General features: G+C 43.9%; 1 protein-coding gene across 10 annotated transcripts in view; it reads left to right on the top strand.

Moving 5' to 3' along the window:
• Positions 1 to 25,761, top strand: part of Asap1 (ArfGAP with SH3 domain, ankyrin repeat and PH domain 1) — a 300,809-nt gene that overhangs the window by 71,571 nt on the left and 203,477 nt on the right. For 8 of the 10 annotated variants that reach the window (XM_029531154.1, XM_029531149.1, XM_029531152.1 and 5 more), the window contains one exon: positions 266 to 392. In XM_029531154.1, coding sequence (XP_029387014.1) covers positions 266 to 392 — 127 coding nt within the window. Of the gene's footprint in view, positions 1 to 71; positions 393 to 25,761 lie in introns of those variants that run through there. The other 2 variants (XM_021217342.2, XM_029531150.1) reach the window with 1 other exon arrangement.

Genomic DNA, 25,761 nt, shown 5'->3' with positions numbered 1-25,761 from the left:
CCCCGCCCCGCCCCGCCCCGCCACCCCTTGCGTGCGCTCGGGGAGGCGCGTCCCCGGCCGCCGCCGCCTGCGCGCGCGTCGCTCGCAGTTTGAAGGGCGCTGCGCCGCTCGCTCCGCTCCTCTCCGCTCCGCTCCTCGCGCGCCAGGCCGGGCGCCGCGGCGGGTCGGGCTGCGCGCGTGGCGTTCATGAGCCGCCCGGCGGCCCCGGGAGCCTGCGCCGTGACTCACGCCCGCCCCCGCTTGTGTCTCGTCCCTTCCGCGGCAGGATGCCGGACCAGATCTCCGTGTCCGAGTTCATCGCCGAGACCACCGAGGACTACAACTCGCCCACCACGTCCAGCTTCACCACGCGGCTGCACAACTGCAGGAACACCGTCACGCTGCTGGAGGAGGTAGGCGGCGGCCTGGCAGCTGGGTGGGTTGGGGCCCTGGGGAGCCCGGCGACTCCGGGAGCCACACCCCCTCCGGCAGCCCCCCCCCCCCGGCCCCTGCGGTCCTCCTTGGTGGCCCTTTCCGGGATCCTGCAGGCTTGAAAACCGGGGGACTGAAGTGGGTAAGGACTGAGAGAGCTCTGGACACCCGAGAAGAGAGATCCTCTCTGCCTTGCACCCTGTCTGGGTGCCAGGCAGTCTGCTCAGCGCTTCCACATCATTGTGACCCTTTCCTAACCCGCGAAGTACGTGGCGTCAGGCCACCGAGGGCAGAAAGACGAGGCTGCGTGGCCAAGGTCACCAGCCAGAGACTTGGAGATGGGCCGTGAATGCACTTCTCCGCAGCCCAGCGGGGCCAGGCAGGCTTAGCTGTAGAGATAAGGGCTGGTGGAAAACCCCAAAGGAATAAAAGGGAACTTCAATTGAGACTGTTGCCATCCCTGGGCCTGTGTCTGCTAGTCCCCTGTGCCTAAAGTGAGCAAAAGCCCAGTGGAAGGAGGTCCTTACAAACAGGTCCCCGCCCAGCTCCCCTTGCTCCAGTGGCTTTGGTTCTCTAGGGCTCAAGGTTTGCTGCACCAGATCCGCAGTCTGATCAGACTGGTAGATGGGACTAGAAGCTGCGGAAAGAACAGCTCTGTCCATCAGGACCCTCCAACGGATAGGTAGATGTCCAGGGGCAGAGGCAAGGGCAAAGCTATTTCTTTTAAATCTTGAGCGTGGGGTGGGTGAAGAGAAACGCTGTAAGTACATATTTACAGCTACACACAAGCCTGTAAAAAAAAAAAAAAAAAATCAGTGAAAATAAGGCAGTTTCCCAGAAACTCAGCACAATTTCTCAGTGCCACAAAATATCATTCCTGTCCCTAAGCAGCCGGGCCTGTCCTGGCTGAACACCACAGCATAGGCAGGAAGAGGGTTTTCCCCATGGGAATTAGACACTTGGTTTTTTTGAGATTCTGGGAGCTCTTTTTTATTTAGGACCGCTAGGGACCAGCCCTGGGTAATATAGGGAATGTTGAAGTTCTGCCTGGAACTGGCTGTGGTAGTCAAGTTGTCTAATGTATGAAGAGCTGGTATTTGGGTGCATGGATGGAAGTGTTAGGGGGTGGGAGATTTCTTTGTCCCATCTTGTTCACCTGCCAGGTACTATAAACGAGTCTGTTTGATTCCAGGAAGGGTTGTTTTTAGAGTTTTCTCCGGAGCCATTGTTGAGTGATGGAAATGAATGTTCAAGTGGATGGAGAAATTCTACCTACCTAAAGTGTATTTGAAAGGCAGAGGTAGTGAATACCCCTCCCCCCTTGTGACCTGTCAGTTACTTGATGGTTAATATCAGGGATTAAACAAAGTGGTCAGGCATTCAACCTCAAAGTGATCCTGTCCTTCATATAATTGGAAGAAGCTGACGCATTTGCTCATCTAGGCGTGTGTGGTCATCTTTTTCCATCTCTAACTGGATATGCCTCTAAAGGGTTTAACATTGATTAGGCTGTGGGCTTATTTTTCTGTCAGATAACTACTTCTGTGTCTGCTAATAGAGCTGTCAGTTACTGTAACTTTCTGCACACTCAGATAGTGTTACTGTATTCTGTTTGTGCAGCAGATGATAAGGGTGTTTGGGGTGCTGTTTGTGGGGGCTATTTGTGCATATTGAAGCACCTTTTTTTAGAATAGTTAATGTCAAATAAGCATCTGCCCCCAACTGTGTGTGTGTGTGTGTGTGTGTGTGTGTGTGTGTTTGTGTGTGTGTGTGTGTTTGTGTGTGTGTTTGTGTGTGTGTGAGCTTAGGTAGAAGGATAGACCTTTGGACTTGAGAAAGAATTGGAACCATTGTAGAAAGTTCAAAAGTGACATATTAGAATACATTGATAAACTCTTGTCCCTAAAGCATGTAGAGTAATTGATGCCAGAATTTTATCATTCTTTTTCTAAACGTGAGTACAGGCTTGGTTAAGAAATCATTTTCCTCAATGTGTATTTTTTAACTCTTGAATCATAGCTATTTGGTTTGGCTTTGGGTGGTGACCTCTTCTTTAGATGAAACCTCTTTTTAGATTCTTACTGTTGGATCATCACACAGCTGAAGTTACATCTTAAGTAGATGCCAACTTGGTTCTTCAGAATTAGGCTGGGTATAGTGGGGCATACCTGTAATCCAGTCAGTTGGTCGATAGAGGCAGGAGGATCTTCCACAAGCTTGAGGGTAGCCTGGACTTCCTAGTGAGTTCTAGGCCAGCCAGGGCTGCACAGCTAGACCTTATTTCATAAAATGCTAGGGCAGGGACCTGCACTAGACGTGTCACACACCATGAGGCCAGCACTCAGAGACTGAGCAGTGAGGGATGTGAGTTCCCAGCCTAGGATACACAGGAAGAGCCTGTCTCCAAACAAACAAACAACCCACAAAATTGTTGTATTGGGGGGGGGGGGTGTGCAGTGGGAGGATTACTGCTCCCAAAATAAAAGGAAAACTTTGTGAACATATCAGGAATTGTTGTTTGCATATTCTTCACAAGTGAGAGATTTGGAAATTGAAAGAATTTGGCTTGTGTTATTGTGGTTATTCTTAGAAATAGAATTTTTGGGTAGCTTGTTTGTTTTGTTTTGTTTTTGGTGATGTGGAAACTCTAGAATAGGGAGTAATTTGGGTAGCTTGGACTATTGTTTGGAAGCAAGTCTTTTCCTAGTTCTGATAGTTAAGAATTTCCTGTTTATTTGTGACTTTGTCTGCTATTTATATTACTAATTAACACACATGGGGCTTAACTGAAAACCTGTTAGAGCGCCAAGCTTCGAACCCCAAATTGATTAATTTGGGGTTAACACTTTCCCCTTTCATTGTGTCCCCCTGTCAAACAGTACACCATGTGGAGCAGATGCTGTTGTTTATATTTAAAGCCCCTTGGGACATGCACTTTGGGAAATGAATCAGATATACATGGAAAGAAGAGGCTAAAAGCTTACTTCAAGGCTTCCCTTTTAGGGCTGAGGGACACATATGGTTCAGAGAGTAATGGTTTGGCTGCGACACCAGTGGCTGCCTTTGAGAGGCAGGAATGGATCCGCTGGGATTCAGCTAAGGTTTCATCCTGGCCTGTAAATGGTTTCCAAGCACAAAGCCAATACTTTGCTTATTCAGGAACCAGAGCATTCTAGTATATGCTGTTCTGCTTGTGACCCTTTAGAAGTTACGGGTAAGTGACTAGAAGACAAGGGTTTCTTGAGAAAGAAGCAAGCAGGCATTGTAGGAATACGGGCCAAGATGCTGGGATGCATTCTCCCTTTAAAGACTGGGAGTGGGCAATACTTAGGGCCTTGGGTACAAGGGAGAACACGTCATATTCACCAAGGTTATTGGTCATTTGCCAGCATTTTACTCTGGTGCTGATGGAGATAATCTTTGCTCATTTCTTTAGATGCTGCACCATATAAGGCCAGTTTTAAGCACATGGGATACACAGTCCCCTGTAGTCAGTTGTATAGGGCTATGTGCATCCTCTGTAAAGTCTACACATAGACATGTATGAAGAGAAAAGGACAGCTTTTATCTCCACTTTACTGAGAAGAAAAGGCCCAAAGAGATGACTTTCCTCTAAGGTTTCATTAGGAGTTTAGGAATTCTTTACACAGTTACCATGTAAGATTCACATTCTAAATGTCTGCAAAGTCATATTTCATCGACTTCGTAGTGCATAGATGAGGCTTCACTTTTGTCACACAACACAGTTTTGGTCTTATGAAGAGGTATCTGAGGTCCTTAGTAATTTATCTTTTCCTCCTGCCCATATTCCAGGTAATTCTTAGTAATTTTAGTATAATATTTCTTCAAAGATATGGATATGGGTTTCAGTTTGAAATGTGAGAACTTACATAAGTGACCTATGGGCAGCATCTGCTCAGCACATCCTCATGGAGCATCTGTGTGGCAGTCCCGGTTGCCAAGCCCTGCTGGGGCACTGGGGCTATTATTTGGATTATTTGGAAGCTCATGTTATTGAAGGAAAAACAAACAAACACCATAACTCTTAATAGGACTGAAAGGTTAAGTTCATAGATGGGAGAATTAATAAAGAATACTCATGACAGCAATATAAGCTAAGTACTGCAATCTGCCATCCAGCCAATACACATACCATTGGATGCATTATACTGCTAGGCTTGGGGACCAGGGATGAGTAACTGTGTCTGCAAGGTGCCTTCTAAAAGCCTTTCTAAGGTAGCTGGATGTCAGTGTGGTTCTGGCTTGGAGATGTGTTTTTGAAGGCTTAGAATCATTTGATCAAAGGTTACCAGAGGTCTCTTTGATGTTAACAGTAACAGCAATTGACAACTACTGTTATTTCTGCTATGTGCTAGTAATATGTATAATACTACACATACACACACATATGTTTATTTTTATTTTTTGTGTATCAGTGTTTGCCTGAATGTGTGTATTATATACTATGTATGTGTCTGTTACCCGAAGGAACCTGAAGAGGTCCTCTGATGCCCTGGAACTAAAGTTACAGAGGGAAGTTAGTCACCACAAGGATGCTGGGAACCAAACCCAGGTCTTTTGCAAGAGTAGCCAGTGCTCTTAACCACTGTGCTATCTCTCTAGTGCGTCCCCTCCCCATATAGATATACTATTATATAATGTTTGTCCTATTACTGTTACTAGTCCCATTTTATAGATAACTATGTATCTCATGTGTGTGTGTGTGTGTATGTGTGTATGTGTGTGTCTGTGTATTTGGGTCACAGCCAGTCAGAAATGAACTTGAGACTTAGAGTATCAGGGTATTCTTGCACGCCAGTCAGACTTCCTTTGTAAGAGTTGCTCCACTCTTTGAAGTTTTGATCACAATATTGAGCTTTGTCTTTCTTGTTGATGTCTGGAGATCTGCCTTTGGTAAGTAAGATTAGGTCTCTAGTGCTAATCTGTGGACTCTCTCTCACCTAGGAATTCTAAAGCCAGGTCTTAATGTATTCAAGAACTAGTTAGTCACCTTCAAAAATACATAGTTTTAGACAACAAAAGTATCAACAAAGCCCTTCTCTGGAGGGTTTAGATAAAGACCCTGTGGGCCATTTCTCCTAAAGTAGAGAAAATGTATTTGGGTCTGTTCCTAACCTCTTGAAGGTAAACCAACAAAAGACAATTCTCCCTGTGGTACCAGTATCCTTTGTAGAAGTCTAGGCTCTGGAGGCCAAGCCTCTGATCCAGTCTGAGAGTAATTAGGGTACGTTTTCTCAGAACCTAGCAAAGTTCAATGACTGTTTGCTTACAGAAACAAGGAATGCAACTTTGTTTGTGTTTCAGATTCATGCACCCAACAGCAAGGTGTGAATCTGTCAGTCCTGTATTTCACACTAATGCCATATGCCCTCATATGCATCTTTGTTATACATCTTTTAAAACAATGTTTTAGAAACATTATTTTCATCTTCACGTAATAAAAGACCAATTGAGTGGTATTCTTAGTATTTTCCTTTCATATATGCATAAAAGCTCAGAGGTTAAATGTCCCAAGATTTCCTGGTAGGGTAGGCAACAGGCTTGGACTCTGGAGACAGAAGTATGAACTTAAAATCATACTTATTTTCTATATATTTCACAGTTTATAAATAAAATTTAGGGAGGGGAGAAACAGCAAGCCAATTGCTTTAGTCTGTTTAGCCTCTCCCTAAATGTCTGTTTGTTAAGGTCATACATGGTACTGCCAACAGTCCTCTGTGTGGCTGATTAGCTATGAAAAAGCCATGTGACTTCCACTTCCATCCTGTTATATGTATTCTGAAACTGTTGGCTAGCCTTTTGCCTGTGAACCTCCATAGTTGTGACTGAAGAACTACAACCGGAAGTTGTAGCTGCAGTATGCCTCTTAGATCCTGTCTGCTCTTGAGCTGCCTGGCCATCCACCACCTCCTGGTTTACAGGATACTCATTGCTAAGGAAGCACTGTATAAAGCTGAGTTAAAGAGAACTTGAGTAGCATCCAGTCAGAGGTTGGCAGTGTGGAGACTCTATCTCCAAGTGGCTCATTGAGAGCTGTGTTGATTATCCAATAACCAGTTACAATATTACAGAAAGTTTGGTGGACACCCCTATTAGTGTAGTTCCGCGTAACTCTCCTGCATTTGATTTGGACTCTTAACTCATTGGGCTAGTAGTATGGTGCTGATAATCTTTCATTGATCCCACCCTTGGATTGCTGGTTACAGCTGACTAAAAGTGGAGAAGCAAAGTATTAATCTTACTCAGCCTATAGTTCACCAGAAGACACTTGGAGCTTTGCATCCCTGGGGAGTAAAGCTGATGAGTTAAGGGGCTCACCCAGATTTTTGTCAATCCTGTTGCTTTCAGTGTGGTGTAAAGATGAGGAACTTAGGCAAGGGTTTGAACTCAGGTCTTTTGTACTTTGCTGGGGGAGTCTTCTCCAGCACTATTCTATGGATCTAACGTCTAGAGAGAAAACCTGAAATAAGCCTGAAGTTAGGAAGCTCATTTTGCACATACCAGTCACTGAGTTAAATGCTGGCCTCTAAAAATATGTTATGTGAGGCCATGATATATTTGATACTGGGTTAAGAGGCTTCCATCAAAAGCCTGTTGTGTCAGATGTTCAGACTGACCAGGCCTTTGCAAAGTGCCTTGTGTGTGGGGTCTTTGAAGCCCCAGTGTTGGGCTCCATATACATCACTTAGTCACTTGAGGATTTCCTGGCCTATCCCTTCTTACACATGTTATTTAATGATGAGTAAGTGATGGGGCTGGAGACCATACCTAAGCCTGTTTCCTCATCTCATAAATGGTGTCCTTTTAAATAGAAAAGGAGATAACGCCCATGGGACACTCATTAAGTGATTTCCTGACCTGGTAAATGCAGCCAATGAGTATCAAAGTCTTTATAGTCAGTGTTCCTCCCATAGGGAAGGAGGCCAGGGAGAGGCCCTAGCATTCCTGCAGCTGGTCTTTTGCTTTGTGGGATCTTCTTTCTTCCACCCTTCCCCACTCTTTTCCCACCCTTTTAACCCCCTAACACTAGATGGAAGAGGAAAAAAAGGATAAAGGAGAAAGAGGGTAATGTTATCATTATGCTACTTCCTGCTTATTAGGGGTGTTGAATTCCTTGGGGCAAGTTTATCTTCGCCATCAGGATATCTATTTTTTTTTTTCTTTCTTCTTCCTTCCTCCTTTCTCCTCTGCCTCCTCCTTGAACAACCGCTTAACTAACCACTACCAACAGCACCCAACCACCAACCAACGAAACCTTTCAGGGCTCTAGCATTTATATATTCTCTAAAAAGTTCCCAGAATCCACACAGTTGCAGAAACTACTTGTAGCTGGCAAAACCATGCCCCTGTTAGAGCATGAGGCAAATCATAGTCAGCAGCTGTGGACAGTCTGAAGAGGCTCCATATTGAACACACGGGATTTAAAAAAACAAACAAAAACCAAAAATGTATTCTGATAATATTTATGTTTTTTTAAAGAAACCAAAATTTCAAAATTGTCACTACACATTCCTTAGCAGGTAAGTAAATAGATGGAAGGTTTACCAGTGGACCCATAATGATATGTTGGGTAGATGGAGGTGACACTCCTGCCAGCTTGAGCTGTTTGGTTTTCAGGATGTTTGTTGGTCAAGCTCCTGAAGTTTTCTCTGTCTCTTGTTTCCTTTCGGGAAGAGTGAGTCCGCCTGTGTAAAGTGCTGAGTATCACTTGGCATGGTGATCACTGTATTCGTGATGGCTCTTACCCTCAGGACTGTTGCTGTTTACTATGGGTGCATTGTATTGCTGGTGTGTCACCAGGACGACAGTTGGCAGAAGTGTTTTGGAAAGGTAGGTGATGAGGAGGTCAGGTGACAGTGCTGACTCCATATACTTCAAGGATCTGAGTTGTAGCAGCACAGATGGGACCAGGGTAGGACTAAAGATTAGCACCATTTGTGGCTCATGGTCATAGCCTTGTTGAGCTGACGTAATCTGCTCGCTCAGTGATTGTATTCTTACCCCTTAAATGAGGGAACCAGTGCTTGGTGTTGCCATCTAAATCAGGCTACCTTGATGGGCTCCTTGTGCAGCCTCTTGTCCCATGTTTGCCAGTCAGAGAGAATTTGTTTACTGCCACATGTCCACAGGGTCCTTTCATTGATGCATCAGATTCTGGGCAACACTGTCCTTTTGATTTTGTTGGAGTTTGGGGTAATGAGCTGTTATGTTATATAATGAACACAGATATTTTGATCTTGTCCATTTTGAGGGAGGCCTTGGTCCTACCTGAAATATAGTGTGCTTTGCTGATTATAGCTTGAAGCACTGAGACCACAAATGATTCTATTTTGGTTTGGAGGCAGGAGCTTTAGAGTGGAAAGGATCTTTCTGTTTAGTCAAGGCATAGTAGAGTTGCTGCTGTCTCATAAAGTAATTTTAATTATATCTGGAGTAGGGGTGGCTCAGCTTAGGAGCCATATGACTCTGCTTGTTTTAACTAAATGGATGAGTTCACAGTGAACTCTTCCTAGGCCTGAACATTATCTGAGCAACCCTGTGCCATGGTCCCGTTTGCGGTCAGTTACATAAGAACTGAATTTTAATGCTGAGGCTACGGTATAATTTTCCCCCAAAGAACTGGAATATGTATCCCTTTGATAAGACAGTACCCAATTTAGCCACCCAGAAGCTAGGAAAACAAAATCAGAACCTTATGGCTCAGTGAGGTAAGAACCACAAAACAGTTAGAATTTGGTGCCAACTATTGCAGAAAGCAAAGAGTTGGCTACATTAATGGAGACCATTTCTTCTCCTGCCAGATGTGAAGAAAATATAAGCTCTTCTCCACTCTGTTATTAACATAGCAGCGATACCTTGTATTCTGTAACATCTTGCCCCAGGAGCTTAGACCAGGACAACCAAAGTGAACAAACCAGCATTCATCGGGCTGTAATAGGTATGGTGATAATTCTTTTGTTATGGAAAATAACCAGAGATCATATGGTCCTTTTGTGGATGAGATTGCTGGGGCCCAGAAAATAAAGGTGCATATGGTCCTTTTGGTAAATTTCAAATCTCTATCCACCCCTCATAGATACTCATATAAGCAAAGTAAAACACAAATAGAACGAGTTAAATAGCATTTGGATTTGTTGGAAAGACTCATAGAATATTCTGTAGGACACGAGAGGAAGAATGACAGGCAGTAAAGGTACTACTCACTTCTAGATTACTTGCAGATATGTTCACACTGGTCCTATATAACTTCCTTGTGCTCTGCTGTGGGAAAAGCACCTTACATAGGAAAGTGCAGAGTGGTCCAGCTTGGAACAGCAGATCACCTCTGGTTTAGTGGCTGATGGACCTATGATTGTTCAGGTTAAGCCTTCCCTCTCACCACTTCTCAGCACTTCCCCGTCCTTAGAGAATGGGGAGAGGCTAGGAATAGCCACCCTCCCTCCTCAGTCCCTTCTGTATAGCTGACACAGCAAAGCAGAGATCCAGGTTTCCTGGCCTCCTCTTTATGTTTTTATTTAAATAAGAGTTGGGTGGAGACAACAGGGCCTTGTGTCAGGAGAACTAGTAGGTAACGGAAGGTAGGTAAAGTGCCTGGTATCTGGTGACACTTGGAAGATAGTAGCTTTTCTTTACTTCCCTCTGCATGTCTTACCTCTCATTGACCCTTCTACTATCCATTTGGGATACATGAAGGGCTGTGGTTAGAGGACTGTGCTGCCCACTTTTAGCTTTGCCGATGTGGTCAAGAAAGACCAACAATGGAATCCAAAGTGATGGCATGGTGTTCTTTCAGTAATCTTTCTATAGTTACCCAGGACAGATGGAAGGCTAGGCAGAGCAAAGGTTCTCCTTGGCTTGATCGGCTTTCTCCCAGTGTGGAGTAACCAAGACAGAAGAATAAACAAGGACTAACGAATTTGCTTCCATGGAAGGGCTTCTTCATGGCCCGGTCACACATGAAATAAGAAAGTCTGCTTTTTTTTTTTTTTTTAAAGATATTAGGGTGGGCTCCTTTATATTCATTAATCATTCCTTCTTTTATGAATTTCATTTCCTTTTTCTTTCCATGTTTATTCACATTAGTAGCATTTACATAAAATTAGATGCTCCTTATTTCCACAGAGTGCAAATCAAAAGAGCTGCTCACTGCTGGCCCAGCAGCTGCTCCTGCTTTAATAATAGTAATATTTTTCACAGCAAAGCAAGTAAGCGCACTGCCTCCCAGAACATGGAACGGCGCCAAGTCAAATAACACTGTCGCTGCCCCAAGGCTTCTGCATTTTGTATGTAAGCATTGGAACAAAATCAAATTCACAAACAAAACCACTACAATTAAGCATCTAGTCTGCCATCGGCATTGTGTTGGGCATTCATAGACATCCTCTTCTCACCTTAATACTTCTGTAGCTCCGAGACTCTGTTTCCTGGACGACTGAACTAGGCTTAGATGACTTGGCTAATGCATGCCCTTCCTCCCTCAGACTCATCTTAAAGTGTCATGTGTGTGTTAGCCATGTGAGATAGAGCAGAGAGAAAATGGGCTTTTGCTGAGTCAAGCAGTTCAGGTTCAACTTGCTTATTTGTTGCTGTTGTTGTTTTATTATTCCTGACGGGGCAGTAAATGACAACCATTGGGTAGTCACAGAAGTAGTTTTTCTTCTCATTTTAGAATAGCCTTGTTCATGATGGGCTGATGAAGTACAGTGATATATTTTTTTTTCACTCATATTCATATTTGTCTTTACCCTTTTTTCTAGCCATTCTTACTGCATTTCTCTTTTTATATTATAGTTCCATGTATACATAGAATAAACATAGCCTGTAAAGTCCATTTAATGTTGCATCTGTCAGTGTGTTTAAGGCTGGCCACAGTTAGGGGACGTGTCCCTGAAGAAGACTGATGCTCCGCCACTCAGTAATCATTGTCTCTAGCTCTCCGTCCAGGAGTGAGACCTCAGGAGATTCCCCATGTACTTTGGCTTGTCAGCTGGGGTTGCCATCATTCAGGACGAGTTCAGGTAGCCCTGGTGTTGGGATTTCATGGCTGTAACTTCGCTGTCATAGAATACACACTCTCATGTAAGAAATCCTGATTCTCTGGCCCTTGCAGCCTTTTCACTCCCTCTTCTGTGTGTTCCCTGAGCCTTAAATGTAGGGGTAAAGTTATTGTCATATTCATTGGGGCTGGGCACTCCACTGTCTGTTGTGCTCTGCATTTTGACTAGTTGTAGCTTTCGGTTTCTATCTGCTGGCAAAAGAAGGGTGGTTTTTGTTTTGTTTTGTTTTTGAGGGGTGAGAGCTACATTTATGTATGGGTATAAGGGTAAGTATTTAAAATGGAATTAGAAATTATACTGGTTGAGAAAAGTGGCAGTCCTAGACTCTCCTAGGTTCCACGACCTACTAGCATTACTTCTAAAAGATCACACATACCTCAGGTCTAGTGACACTCCCCCAACCCCCTTTTTTAACCTGTTGGAACCCAGATATTTGGTTAAGATTATGGCAGTGATCATTTGATTTATAATTCTTGAAAGCAGATGTGGTAAAGGTTTCTGAATACAGCTGAGTCTGCCTCTTTGGTCTAGGACTATATGCCTGTGGATTGCGTGGTGCCTGGGAGTTTTTGAAGGTTGTGCCACAGCCAGTTTGAATACCATGCTAAATTTGTTGTGTGACCTTTTGTCAGAATTAATTGTGCAGTCCCACCAGTCACTTTCGAGGGCCAGCTCTGTTCTAAGGATCTTGGGATTGCTATTTCCCCACCTTCCAATCATCCAGGGCTTGATTGAGTCAGTGATCCAGCCTGGGTTCCATGGCCCAAACCTTGATCCCGCTTGCCACCCTGCCTTGCTTGTTTTTAGTGGTATAGTGGCAGAGTACTAGTAACTCAGAGAGCCTGCTCAGCACTTGCCTTCTTAGTGGAAACACACTCGCACATACATGTAACATATGTACACAACATACACACAACACACACTTGCACACTTGCAATGAAAGCATGATTTTTTTCCTTTAAGCTGAGTGGGAGGTGTTGAGATCTAGACAGTTTACATCACTTATTTTTAGGGGTAAGCAGTTCAGAGGTGGAGTGAGAGGGATTAATGAGGAAGCTGATATTTTCAAAACAAGCTAACTCTCTGCTCCTTCTGCATGGACAAGAAGGAGTGAATCTGTCTTGCTGTCTAAACATTTTTGTTTCTGATTATTAAATCAACAAGACATTTCTCTGGCTGAAAACTCCATATTAAATCATTTCTTGCTACTAAAATAAAGTACACAAGGCAGCATTTATAGGGCTTGAACCGAGTCCCTTGTGTGGGTTCAGTAAGTACTGCATGAGCTTCACCAGGGGCTAGGTATCTTAGGACAGGAAAGAGGTTTATTAAGCTCACAGTTGTAGAAGTGACGCATGTGGTGCCAGCATGAATGTGGCTCTGGTGAAGGCTGAGAGTGGATGGCATCAGAGTGGGTGGGATGTGCAAGAGAAAGATCAGATTGGCAGAAGTCAGAGTGGCCAGGTACAGTCTCAGAAGAGCAAACTCCGGGTCCTGGGATAATTCTCTCCAAGGACAGAACTTGAAAGTTGTGTCACTTAGGCGTTGCTTTGCTGAGGACCAGGGTTCCAGCATATGACCCCTTGAAGAAACACCCACACCACAGCCATGCAGTGAGTGCTTTGTGCAGTCCCACTTGCTCTGCCACATCACTTCCATTCAGTGAAAATAAGAGGGGCTGTGCTGGGGCGGGGCTGACAGACTTGGGAGCATCTTGAGGAGGAAATGACAGAAGGGAACTAAGGTGACTTTAATGGGTCCTTCGGAAGGCGAACCTGGCATTGTTTTGTTTTGTTTTGTTTTTCTGTCTAAGCCAAATTGCAATTCAGATTTTGTTCTTGAGCCTTGGCTCTTGGATAGAAGACTGGTTCCGCCTGGCCAGGTGAATTGGTCATTTTTGAGGTTTTAAAACAGCTCTGTCCACTTTGTCAGGCAGTTGGTAACATTTGAATTTACAACATTTGGGGTGTTTTTACAAAGTGTACTCTCTTCATGCCAAAAAATTTCAGAGAACCACTCTTAGGTCTAACCTGGCCTCTAAAAATGTTGGGCCTCTCTGAAAGTGTGCTTTCAGAAACACCTTTCCTGGTGGGGTATCAGCTAAAGGGCACATCTGTAAGTCAAGGCACACTCTTGTCAGCAGGCAACTCCACACCTCGGTTGGTTTGGTTTTTTTTTTTTTTTTTTTTTTTTGAGATGTCTCACGTAGGCCAGTCTGGCCCTGGACCTTGAACTTCATCCTTCCTCCTCTACATCCAGGTGTTGGCATTCTGGAGTAGCACAGTGCTCGTCAGCACCAAGCACATAGTAACCAATGCAAAGCTCCCGGGGCTGGCTCTGCCTTTGATTCTGGAATCCTGCCGCCTCTCTACTTCATGTTTGGAACAAATACCTTCATAAGTGAATGCTTTTCCTGTTTCCCTTCCTGATGTCAGAACTTTTACTAAGGTTTGTCGAGCCAGTCATCCATGAAAGAGCCTGTGTCTTAAGCGCAAGTCTAGCACTAGACTGCACAGTAAGGTAAGCATGTCACACGAATCACTCTGTAAGCCTCCTCTGGTAATGTTTTAACAGTTGTGGAAATGGACTTGCAGAGTCGCGGATCGCAAATCTGTATTGAAAACTTACGAACTTTTTGGATGATGAGTGAGCTTCATGAATTTTTCAGATGATGAGTGACTGGAAGCTTGGCAGTGGACAACTTCCTTTCTCCAGCTACATCATGAAGGGAAAGAACCAAGATGGAACCTAAGACTGTCAGACTTTCAATTCTCCCAGTCGCTGTTCTTCACTTCTCTGCAGCTTCCCACCAGGGTCCCAGACTTGTTGTTCAGGCAAGCACGCTTTGTGCTTAGACACTGTGGATGTTTGATGTGGGCTTAACTGGGAATAAACATGAATTGGCTGTTGATACTAACACTCGGGGATCAAGGTGGACTTCTTTCTTTCCTGTGCCCAGTCAAGCTTCCTGTTGTTCTGTCTGCTCCCCTCTGGAGCAGGCTGGTGGGAGGTTAGTGTCCACTTCACTTTCTGCTGTAACACATGATGTCACTTGACTTAGCCACTTAATTTGATCTGTTAGACCCTAACGTACATCATGATAAAAGTCATACTAAATACAGATCAATTCTGAAACACAAACAACCATGAATTCTTATCCCCAAAGGGAAAGGAAAGCTGGTAGCATGTCTGCTGTGAAGGGTTTTGGTAGTGTTGCAGTATCTATCAGTGAGTGAACAGCCTCTAGTCTTCAGGAGCTGTTATTTCTTAATAGCCAGTGTTTACTAAGCTTTTCTTTGGAACTTAATGCTGTGTTAAGTTCTTTTTGTAGATACCCATAGTCCTTTATATTGTATAAGGAGAAAATAGCTGTTTAGAGATTCGTCTATCCAAGGTGAGCAACTCTTATATGCTAGAGCTGAGGTTCAAACCAGGTCTTTTGACTCCCTGATAGCATACTGCTGCCTTAGGTATCATAGCAGGTTACAGAAGTAGATGTGAAGAACATTTTTAACTTTGTAGTTTAAATATATGCCCACATGCATTTTATGCATCAGGTACAAGAGTATGTGCCAGAAACCCTTACTAATGAGATCATTAATTTCTACTTCTACTCTTTCCTCTAGAATGCTTCTAGTCTGAAGGCAGCATTGGGGAGGGGCTCTCCACCCAGCAGAAGTTGTTACCCAGTGTGGATTAATGTGTGCTTATTTCTAAAGCTGTTGTCCTTACTCCCCTAGGGCCTAGCCTTGTCTAACTCTTTGTTCACTAAGTTGCTGTTAGTCTGTCCTCTGCCAGGCAGGAGCTGGTAGCATTTCATTCCCTGGGAAGAAACCTTTTGCTCTCCACAAGCCCATTCTTCCTCACAGCTGGGTGGGAGAGCACTCTTCCTTTCTCTAAGCAGTGTCTCCAGGCTTTTCTCACATGGGACCTACCAGATTGAGGTTTTATTCCTAGGTCTATCCAGTTACTGTTTTAAGAAGGTTTTTGTTGTCGTTGTTGTTCCCAAAGCCTGACACACAGTTGAAAGGCAGCACCTGAGTGAATAAATGAAACACACACACACACACACACACACAGAGAGAGAGAGAGAGACAGACAGACAGACAGACAGACAGACAGACAGACAGACGTGCACACCGCTGGTTGTGAGCCCTGTGCATGGTGGGAAGGTCTGGAGAAGCAGTCTGGGATACTGAGACAGTGTTAGGTGGATCTTCTGAGTTCCAGAGAGACAATTCAGTCGTGGAGTTGTAGAGCTGGAGGGAGTCTCTAGAGGTTATAAGGCCAACTGCCTCATTTTCCAGGTCACTGAGATGCCCCTCAGCACTGAGTTCACAGCCACTGCCTGCTGACCTTAGGGGCACAGAGCCAGGCCAAAGCTCCTCAGGTTAGTGCTCTCATTGGTTTAACACCTTAATGGTCACCAGTGTGTATTCTGTGTTTTAAGTGATTGGTTTTGTCTTTGAGCCTTGAGATAGTTTTTGTCACAAACAGAGCTCTATTAAAAAGTTCTAAAAGCCAATGAGATGGAAATTCCCAAGCAGAAAAGAGCTACACCATATTGAACTTACGGTTCACATTGGCTCCCTCTGGCTTCTGTTGATCTGCTCAAAACTACTGCCCGAGTTTGCTCACCTATAACTGCTTGCTCACCACAAGGCACAGCATTATTTGCCCCCATCTGTGGCATGTGGTTTGGGTTGGTTTATTTTGGTTGCTTTAAAGGTCTCTATCACTTTTATGTGACATGTGGAGTTACAAAGAACTTCATGTGTATTGTCTTCCTGAAGAATGATAGTTTAGAGAAGTCAGCTCAGTCTCCCAAGAGTGAGTGGCTGCTGTAGGTGCTGAGTACAGGTGAAGTGACTCTCATTCCCCAACAGGCAGAGACTTAGTGTCTCCCTAAGGCAGAGTTGCTCCACTAGTATGTGTCCAGCCTACGGAGGCATCCCTGAGCTTACAGCCCACTGTCTCTTCAGATGCACTCTTCCTGGCTGCTTTTGGGCTCCCATGGAAGAATAGGACAGTAAGGCACTTACTTATTAGTGTGCACGTGTTTCCATCACTCTGTCCCCACCTTGTGATTTTCTTTTTCTTAGAAAGGTTCTCCTATGTTCCATGCTGGCCCTGAGCTTGCTCTGTGGCCAGGAATTGCCTTGATCCTTCTGCCACCATCTCCAACTGGGATTAGGTGTGTGTGTGCAGCTACACTGGCTTCTAAGAAATGTTGTCGATTCAGCCTAGGGCCTCACGTGTGGTAGGTGAACACTCTGCCACCTAGAGTACATACATCTCCAGCTCCAACCTTGTGATTTTAATTGTGTGAGCCGTCAGCTTCGATTCTAAATCACCCATTGTGTACTAAGAGCTCAGCAACAGCTGCCCTCAGGGGTATGGCCAAGGAATGAACTCTTCGTGGTTTAGGAGCTCTTGGAGCAGCAAGCAACAACCAAGATCAGCAGCACCCAGCCAGAGTCTGATGGCCCACTCCAAGAGTCAGTCGTGTAGCAGGGAGCTGCAGCACTGAGCTGCAGAAAGCAAGGCTCGGCCATGTCGAGTGGTTAAGAGGTGATGCAGCACAGGATGCATGTTTTCTATTACACCCTACTGACTGTTTCTGTGGCAGAAATGAAGAATTCTATGTAGGTTTTGTTATTAAACCATCACCTTCTGGCATAAAGCCATCCCTTTCATTAGAGCAGCTGTAGAGAGCCTTGAGATTGAGCTTGTTGATTCTTAATGTTTCCTCAGAGAGGGATGTAGGAAGAGTCATCGGACCCTCGAATGATTTCAGTCCCTTCCCCCACTCCCTGTGCACCTCATATCTTGCTGTATATAATTCTGTCCCTAACTGCATGTGGTCACAGGACCTCAGAAACTGATATACTATGGAAAGTTGACTAGGAGTTAGGGAGGAGGGTCCTGTGACTCCATCTGTGAAACTGTGAGGCTTCTGGAGTTGTGAAATTGCTTTGGGATTGTTCACGCTTCTCTGAGACTGCCCTCACCCATACTCTGCAGGTAGTGCCAGTAAGCTCATTGAGCCCCCAAGTTGGACCTTGGAGGGTTTGTTTGGGTACTTATAAAAAATGAATAAGATAACTTAAGTTACTTTTCTATTGCTGCAGTCAAACCTCATGACCAAGTTATAAAAGAAAGCATTTAATTTGGGACTTAAAGTTCTAGAGGTTAGAGTCCATGACCATCGTGGTAGGGAGCCTGGCAGGAAACAGGCAGGCATGACACTGGAGCAGTGCAGAGAGCTTATATCTTGGTCCAGTCAGAGAGGAGAACTAGGTCACTGGGAATGGTGTGGGTACTGCCAGTAAGACACTTCCTCCAACAAGGCCTCCTCTCTTAATCCTTCCCACACAGTTCCACCAACAGGGGACCAAGCATTGAAATAGATGAGCCTGTGGGGGCCATTCTCATTCAACCCACCAGAATAGATGATACCGTATCTCCCTAAGGAAAGCACTCTTGCAAAAAAGGTATGCATGACACCACCAGCATTAGAGATACCACAGTGTTTGCTGTGTTCTTGGGCATTAAAACTGTCTGGGAGAAATTAGAATAATGTCCCTGTAGTATTGTCCCTCTCTATTTACCTGACAGGCAAGCTCTGTTGTTGCTACTGGGTCTTCTTTGTTGAGTGCTTTTTATATGCAGAGAACTTTAATTTTTATTGAATGCTTGTTGAATGTGGTTAATTCGCTCATTCAAACCTCACAGCCACTGGTTAAGGTATGAGCTGTTGAGTGTGCTGTCACATAGCAAAACATGCCACTTGTTACAAGTTGCTTAACTTCTCTCTGGTTAGGTCTGGACTCCAGGCATACTCTGTGAATAGGTACTTTAGTGTAAAAGTGGTATTTGTACAATGCTTCTGTGTGAATAAGTATAGGGTGAAGAGAAGAGCTCCTTAGACCTTTGTTTCCTAGTCCTGATCTAGGACAAGCCATTTCAGCCCTTGGAGCCTTTTCTTCATCTGTAAGGTGAATATATGTATTTAAAAGATTATCGTGAGTCCCAATACCTTACATTTTGTTGTCCCATGGTAAATGCTGAACTTAAATGGCAGCTGTGGCCTCTAAGACTACTCCCAGGAGGAAGTGCCTTCTGGAACCACCTTTTATGTAGGCAGGATTGTAGGAGCAAGCATGTGTGGCAAGGGCTGATCACCAGCTCCCTCTACTCTAACTTAGAAGAGAGACCGTCTTAGTGAATGGAAGAGATTTCAAGACCACAGGAAAGTTGGAAGGTTATTACAGCAATGCAGGAAGGCAGTCAGTGAGAGGCACTGGCTGGGATGAACCAGCTGATAGTATTTTAATTTTTTTTCATAAAAAAATTCTTTACCTACTTCTACGCACAACCAACTTACTTTCTAAAGAGGATTATATATAGTCCCCTTTTATTTCTTGTTAATTAGTATAAACAGTCAAAATTTTATAACATATAATTTATAACATACAATAGGACTCAGTTCATTTTGTTATACTGGCGACAATACTGGATGAGCATCCTGTTATATTGATTATTTATTAGAACTCCTAGACAGGTGGCTGTGGCACAGAACATTAGCCCCATTGCCAGTTTTCATCAGTTGATTTTTTTTTTAATAATTTTATTTAACATATGTACTCTTCATTCAGTGTTCAGATGGTGGTTTAAAGTTATAAATCAAACTTTTAGAAAATAAATACTGTATGTTAGAAAACATATAAATATCTTTTAAAATACTTTGGAATTAGTCCCATCTTTTTACCAGCCTGTGCCGTTATTTTCTCTGTTGATGTGCCAAGCCTTTCCTTGTTTGCAAATATAAGTTCTAGCCTAGGCTTATCTGACAGCCTTAGCTGTTTGCCATTTCCCCTATTGGAAGTGTTGGAAGCATGGTGTTGGGGTTCTCTCTCAAGGCCTCCACAGGCCAGCAGTGCCTTCAAAAGGAAGCCAAGGTGCTCTTTGTGTATTTCACTTCCTGTCACTGGAGTTTCCCAAGGGCTGTGTGATGAATGATGGTGTCTTCTCTGACAGCCTGTTAAATGTGTTTTGGACTTGGAACGTTTTCTGTTTTCATTTCTGTTACACAAAATATCAGTATATGTGGCTCCCTTTAAAAAGCAACAACAGTGCCAACCATGATTGCTCACTGGGTAAAGCACTAGTGTATCACCAAGCCCAACTACCAGAGCACCCATGATAGAGAAAGAGCCGACTCCCATTAACTATCTCATACTACACTATTTAGCCTGTTCCTCCCAGGAATCAGGTTTACATGGGTTTACCAGGTGCCTGGCCTACCTGGGCAAAGAACCTAAAGGCCATTTCTCTGGTTGAGGAGACGCTCAGCATGGCAGTCATGAGGACTTAAATGTCAACTGCATTTCACCAAGCTGGTTCCCCTTCCTGTATGCTGGGTAATAGTTGTTCTGTAGAATTGGCTGGTCTTCATTTTTTATTTTAATGTGTGTGTGTGTGTGTGTGTGTGCATTTGTGTGAGGTGAGCAGGTGTGATGTTGTGGGATTAGAAGATACTATTGATTGGTCCTCAGGCAAATAAGCCTGGCCAACTGGCCTGTGAGCTTCCACAGATCTGCCTGTCTCCACCTCCCATTTCATGGTTGTTGGGGGTCTCAGCACAGGTGGCTCAGCATCCCAGTTTTTGATGTGAGGTCTGGGGACCCAAACTCATCCTTCTGCTTGTGAGGTAATACTGACTAAAATACCTCCCAAGCCTGAGACATGTAGTTTTAATTGACTGTAAAGAATTTGAAAACAGATGGACCAGAGCATGGAGGAGCCAGGATCACAGATGGACCATAGTAGAGCAGGGATCTCGCACAGATACTGTGCAAGTGTTGCATTCAGAGAAGTAAATTTGGAACCAAGTTAGCAGTTTCTTTGACTTCTTTTGTGTGCCCCTTGAAAGGAAATGTTGGACACTGCAGTTTTATTCTGTGGATTTTCAGTAGACCTTAAATTGCCCACAATGCAACTCTGCCCTTGTCTGCATGATACATAATTTTCATGGTAGCAGTGGTCCTTCCATGCTTGCCTTACTCTTTTGGTTCCTGTCTCTTCATAGTTTGCCACCAACCCATTCCTCCTTACATTTTGTTCATTGGGACTTTTTGGTTTTGGTTGAAAGTCTTTGCTCCCTTTGACATGTAGTAGCAGTGTAGACCACAGAGGAAGGCGGTGCTGAGGATCAGTGGTTATCCACTTTTGACACCGCGGTCCTCATCAGTCGGGTTTTCTGGGGTGCCCAGACCTGTGCCCCAGGCAAACATCAGTCACACTCAGCACCTTTTTTTCTTGTTGCTTTCCAAGCTTGTCTTTGTCTAAAAGCTACAGAACCATGCCTTGCTGATTCTAGAAGCTACAGAACTGTGCCTTGCTGATTCTAAAAGCTACAGAACCATGCCTTGCTGATTCNTAAAAGCTACAGAACCATGCCTTGCTGATTCTAGAAGCTACAGAACTGTGCCTTGCTGATTCTAAAAGCTACAGAACCATGCCTTGCTGATTCTATAAGCTACAGAACCATGCCTTGCTGATTCTGTAAGCTACAGAACCATGCCTTGCTGATTCTAAAAGCTACAGAACCATGCCTTGCTGATTCTATAAGCTACAGAACCATGCCTTGCTGATTCCTGCCTGTGCTGGTTACTTGTAGTTCCTATTTAATGAGCAAGTGGAGCTCACTAAATATTTGTTGAATGAATGTGTTAGTCATTCACTTGCCCTTTTTCTGTTATTGATCAGCCTGAGCGTTGGGAGTAAGCCTGCCATTGCAGGAGTCTGTCTCCCCTCTCTGCTTTGGCTCCAGGATTGAACACTTCAGTCAGCATAACTGACAGGGGATTGTATTAACTTTTCTTGGAGAAGACAGCTATGTGACATTCTAAAAATCTGGCATGTTGCTTTTATGAACATAGCCGTGCATTCCTTCCAGGTACATTTAGAACTTCTGTCAGGGAGAGACCATTACATATTTCTTCTATTTCAGTTAAGTTAGGAGCTTTTTTGGTCTTCGTTGACATTTATATTCTTGAGTATGGCTTGGCTGGATTACTTTTGGCTCTCTGTCAATTCCAGGTATTTACACCAGGGTGCCCATATACACTACAGTGTATATGTGTGTCATCATTAGATCCGTTTTTTAGAGTTTTTTTTTTTGGGGGGGGGTGCTTTATCTTTCCATAAGTCACATATATAGATCACAAAATGGATCTGTGGGTGGCTGAGAGTCCTTCGGTGACAATTCAGACTGGTGCGTTTTATTGCTGTCTGATGACTAGCATTGGAATGGTTACTATGTTTTCCTTTCATACTGGTTTGTTACAGATGGGTCTGCATTGCTTTAAATTGTTGGCCTAGCCTGAGTTTTTCTTACTAGCCTGTCACTGTTGAAGAATTGGTCTGTTTAGTTTATGGCCCCTTGACCCTTCCCCTTTTAGGACACCTTGCCCTGAGGAGAAGATAGAGTCTAGGGAGAAGTCTTGTAGGAGATACTATTCTATGGTGATTCCGATGAGAGGATTGGGGGTTAGGGACAGACTGTCTTGAGGAAGCAGGGGAGAGGGATAAATTTTCATTTCCACAAAGGCTTCTCATTGACAGGGTTCAGTGGAACGTCTCTTTCTTTGTCTCTATTTTCAGTTTTAGATGCTGTTGCTGTATGAACTGATCAGGCATTAACCCTCTAACTCTGAAGCTTGGTTCTCTTTCCATAACTCTTGAGCCAGAAGTCAGGGAGAGCAGAGCCACTGTGATCCTACCTTCCCTGCACTTATCTCAGGTGTTGTCCCACCCGGTATCAGGACAGCCTGCTGGAGTGCAGTTTACAGTGGCTCTGATCATCCGCTCATCTCCCCAGAGCTGGATGGCCATCGTTACATCTATGTGGATGGGGGTAAATTAAAAACTATTTTTGTTTTTAATAGCCAGTATTTCATAGAAGAAACATGGAGTTTTTTCCTTCTCTGCTGCCAGTTGTGGCCTTTGATAGATCATCTGTGCATTTTGTTTGCTTTGGCTGTAATAAACCATTGTCTTTGATAACATTTTCAGGCTACCCGGAGGCAGCTTTCAAACCTCTCAGTAATAAAGCAGTTCCCCATAATATCTGTTTATTGCCCTATTAATTTTCAGTTGTGCTGTTTAATTATTGATGTTTTGTTGAAGGTACCTGGATCAGGCAGTAGTCATCCAGTTCCTGTCATATGGCCAGAGCCTGTGCGCATCATTGTCTGAGTTTCGAGACTGTTTCCTAGAGCCAGCATGTGGCCTGCAATGGTTTCTCTTTAATGTCCTCCTCTGTTCCATTTGGAGTTTAACGTCCTTCCAGCTTTTCTCCCAGGTCTCAGGATGGTTACAGGATCCTTCCGTGATAGGTTGGTAGAGCTATTGCTCTCTTAGGTGACTAACATCAGCGTGACGGCCGTTTTCCCTTTCAGGTGGGTTCCTTCCGTTCCTAGCAGATCTCTTTCCTGATGGTTGAAGACTCTCCATGCTGCTGCCCACATGAAGCACCCACAGATGACACTGAGTCATCTGATTGCTTTCAGAGGACTGTTTCGGGAGTTCATTTGCGTTATGTAATCCCAGGTGATGGCTCTGTGGCAGTGACCAGATAGCATTTGGAGTTGGGTAGTCTCCTTTACTTACAACTTGGCCCTCATTTGGGTACAACTTGGAAATTCCCTGGCCAGTTAATCGTATCTTGTAATTATGAAGGTGTCTTTGAGGATATACTTTTATAAAAATAATTTTTTTAACTTCTGTAGCTGTATGATTCAGAAGTACCATAGAACATGTTTCCATAAACGTTTGCTAACTTCTTTAGGTTCAAATCAGCAGAAGGGTTGATGTTTCTCACTGACTCTCACCTGCCTTTGCCTGACCAAGGAGCCCAGAAGTCATGTGGAGTATATGTATGTGCTCTACATGTTACCTTTAGGGGACATCACAGCAGTAGCACAGGCTGCTGTATCTTTTATCCACATCAACCATGAGAGGCAAAGCCAGGTCCAGAACCTGCCTTCAAATTACTCCATTTCTCCTTGTCCTACCAGAGAGGTTTTACACTCTGCAGACATAGTTGATTTCTGGTGTAGACTAGCCTTTCCATAGTCTGATATCCATGAGTGCAGTGATGTTTTGCTAGTACAGGTGGGTGGGGATGGAGACTGTGCTGGCATATTATTGAGTGATAGAATGAAATGGATTAATATATTTAAATGCCTAACTAGGGTTCTGTGTACCATAGTTGTCTAGCTGATGGCCATCCATATGGTGATGAAAATGACCAGTATTATCAAACGAACAGGAATGGAGCGTGATTTAAAATAGTAGTTTGCCAACTTGTAACAAGGACACATGCTCCACTCTGTTCATAGCAGCCTTATTTATAATAGCCAGAAGCTGGAAAGAACCCAGATGTCCCTCAACAGAGGAATGGATACAGAAAATGTGGTACATTTATACAATGGAGTACTACTCAGCTATTAAAAACAATAAATTTATGAAATTCTTAGGCAAATGGATGTATCTGGAGGATATCATCCAAATGAGGTAACCCAATCACAAAAGAACTCATTTGATATGCACTCACTGATAAGTGGATATTAGCCCAGAAACTTAGAATACCCAAGATACAGTTTGCAAAACACATGAACCTCAAGAAGAAGGAAGACCAAAGTGTGTATACTTCGTTCCTCCTTAGAATGGGGAACAAAATACCTACCCATGGTGGGAGTTATAGAGACAAAGTTTGGAGCTGAGACAGAAGGAAGGACCATCCAGAGACTGCCCCACCCAGGGATCCATCCCATAAACAGCCACCAAATGCAGACTCTATTGCATATGCCAGCAAGATTTTGCTGAAAGGACACTGATATAGCTGTCTCTTGTGAGGCTATGCCAGTGCCTGGCAAATACAGAGGTGAATGCTCACAGATATCTATAGGATGGAACACAGGGCCCCCAATGGAGGAGCTAGAGAAAGTACCCAAGGAGCTGAAGGAGTCTGCAACCCTATAGGTGGAACAACCGTATGAACTAACCAGTACCCCTAGATCTCGTGTCTCTAGCTGCATATGTAGCAGAGGATGTCCTAGTCCGCCATCATTGGGAGGAGAGGCCCTTGGTTTTGCAAAGATTATATGCCCCAGTACAGAGAAACGCCAGGGTCAGGAAGCAGGAGTGGGTGGGTAGGGGAGCAGGGCAGGGGGAGAGTATAGGGGACTTTCAGGATAGCATTTGAAATGTAAATGGAGAAAATATCTAATTAAAAAAAAAAGAAAAAAATAGTTTGAGGAAGCAATCTTATGGTGGAGAATGGCGTAGGAGAACTGTGTGTCAGCTCTCTGGACCCCGTGTAGTTCTGGGTGGACAGTAGAGCATCATTTTGCTTCTCGTATCTGTGGCAGTAGTGAGCAGGAAGCAAAGGAAAGTAGTGAAGAAAGGAAGGGACTTTGGGTATTGTGGAAGGGAAGTTTGATGGATAGATATGTATTTGGATAATCTGGGGTAGGGGTTGCTTATTTGTGACAAAGGTACTCTATTAGTGAGATGATGTACTTAATTACTTTTCTCTTTCAAAGTGTTAAACAGAGCTGTTGGTATTGGAGTGATGTCAAAATTTTCCAGTTTCCAAATGATTTTAATGTTGATATTATGGCATGAAAAGTAGTCTGTGATTTGATCCATGGCTGAAGAAGTGTGAAAGAAACCAGAAATTTCTGCACACTTGAAATATAACAGGTCCTTTCATTAATTTCGGCCTTTGATTCCGCTGCACTATCAAATGTTTGGTTTGGTATCACATTACAGTGAGAGTAATCTTAGAGCCCTTAGAGCAGCTGTGAGGAACTGAAGAGTAAGTATTGAGATAATTCTTTGCTTTATAGCCAGACATCTTGTGCATATCCTTATTGGCATCCTGTCATTTAAAAAGTCAAGAGTAGACTGTACATCTTGGCTTTTGAACACTGACTGGATTTGAGTGCGACGAGTCAGGTTTCTGGGGCTGGGAACCGGTAGAAGACTTTAGTAACAAACAAGAAGCTGCTTTGGTGACAGCGTTTCATGACCTACCCAAAAACATACTCAGTGACTTAGTTTTTTTTTTTTTTTTTTAATTTGGAAATGAGTGTGTTCCTCCTTTTGTGTGAGCCTTGGCAGCCTTCTGTGGGCCGTGGAATAGCGTCCATTCCTCTTTACAGCTGTACTGAGGGCCCCCTGCCTTCCCATTTCCTCTACT

This window comes from Mus pahari, chromosome 17 (assembly GCF_900095145.1).
Source record: "Mus pahari chromosome 17, PAHARI_EIJ_v1.1, whole genome shotgun sequence".
Taxonomy (NCBI): domain Eukaryota; kingdom Metazoa; phylum Chordata; class Mammalia; order Rodentia; family Muridae; genus Mus; species Mus pahari.
This window is presented reverse-complemented; position numbering and strand designations above follow the sequence as displayed.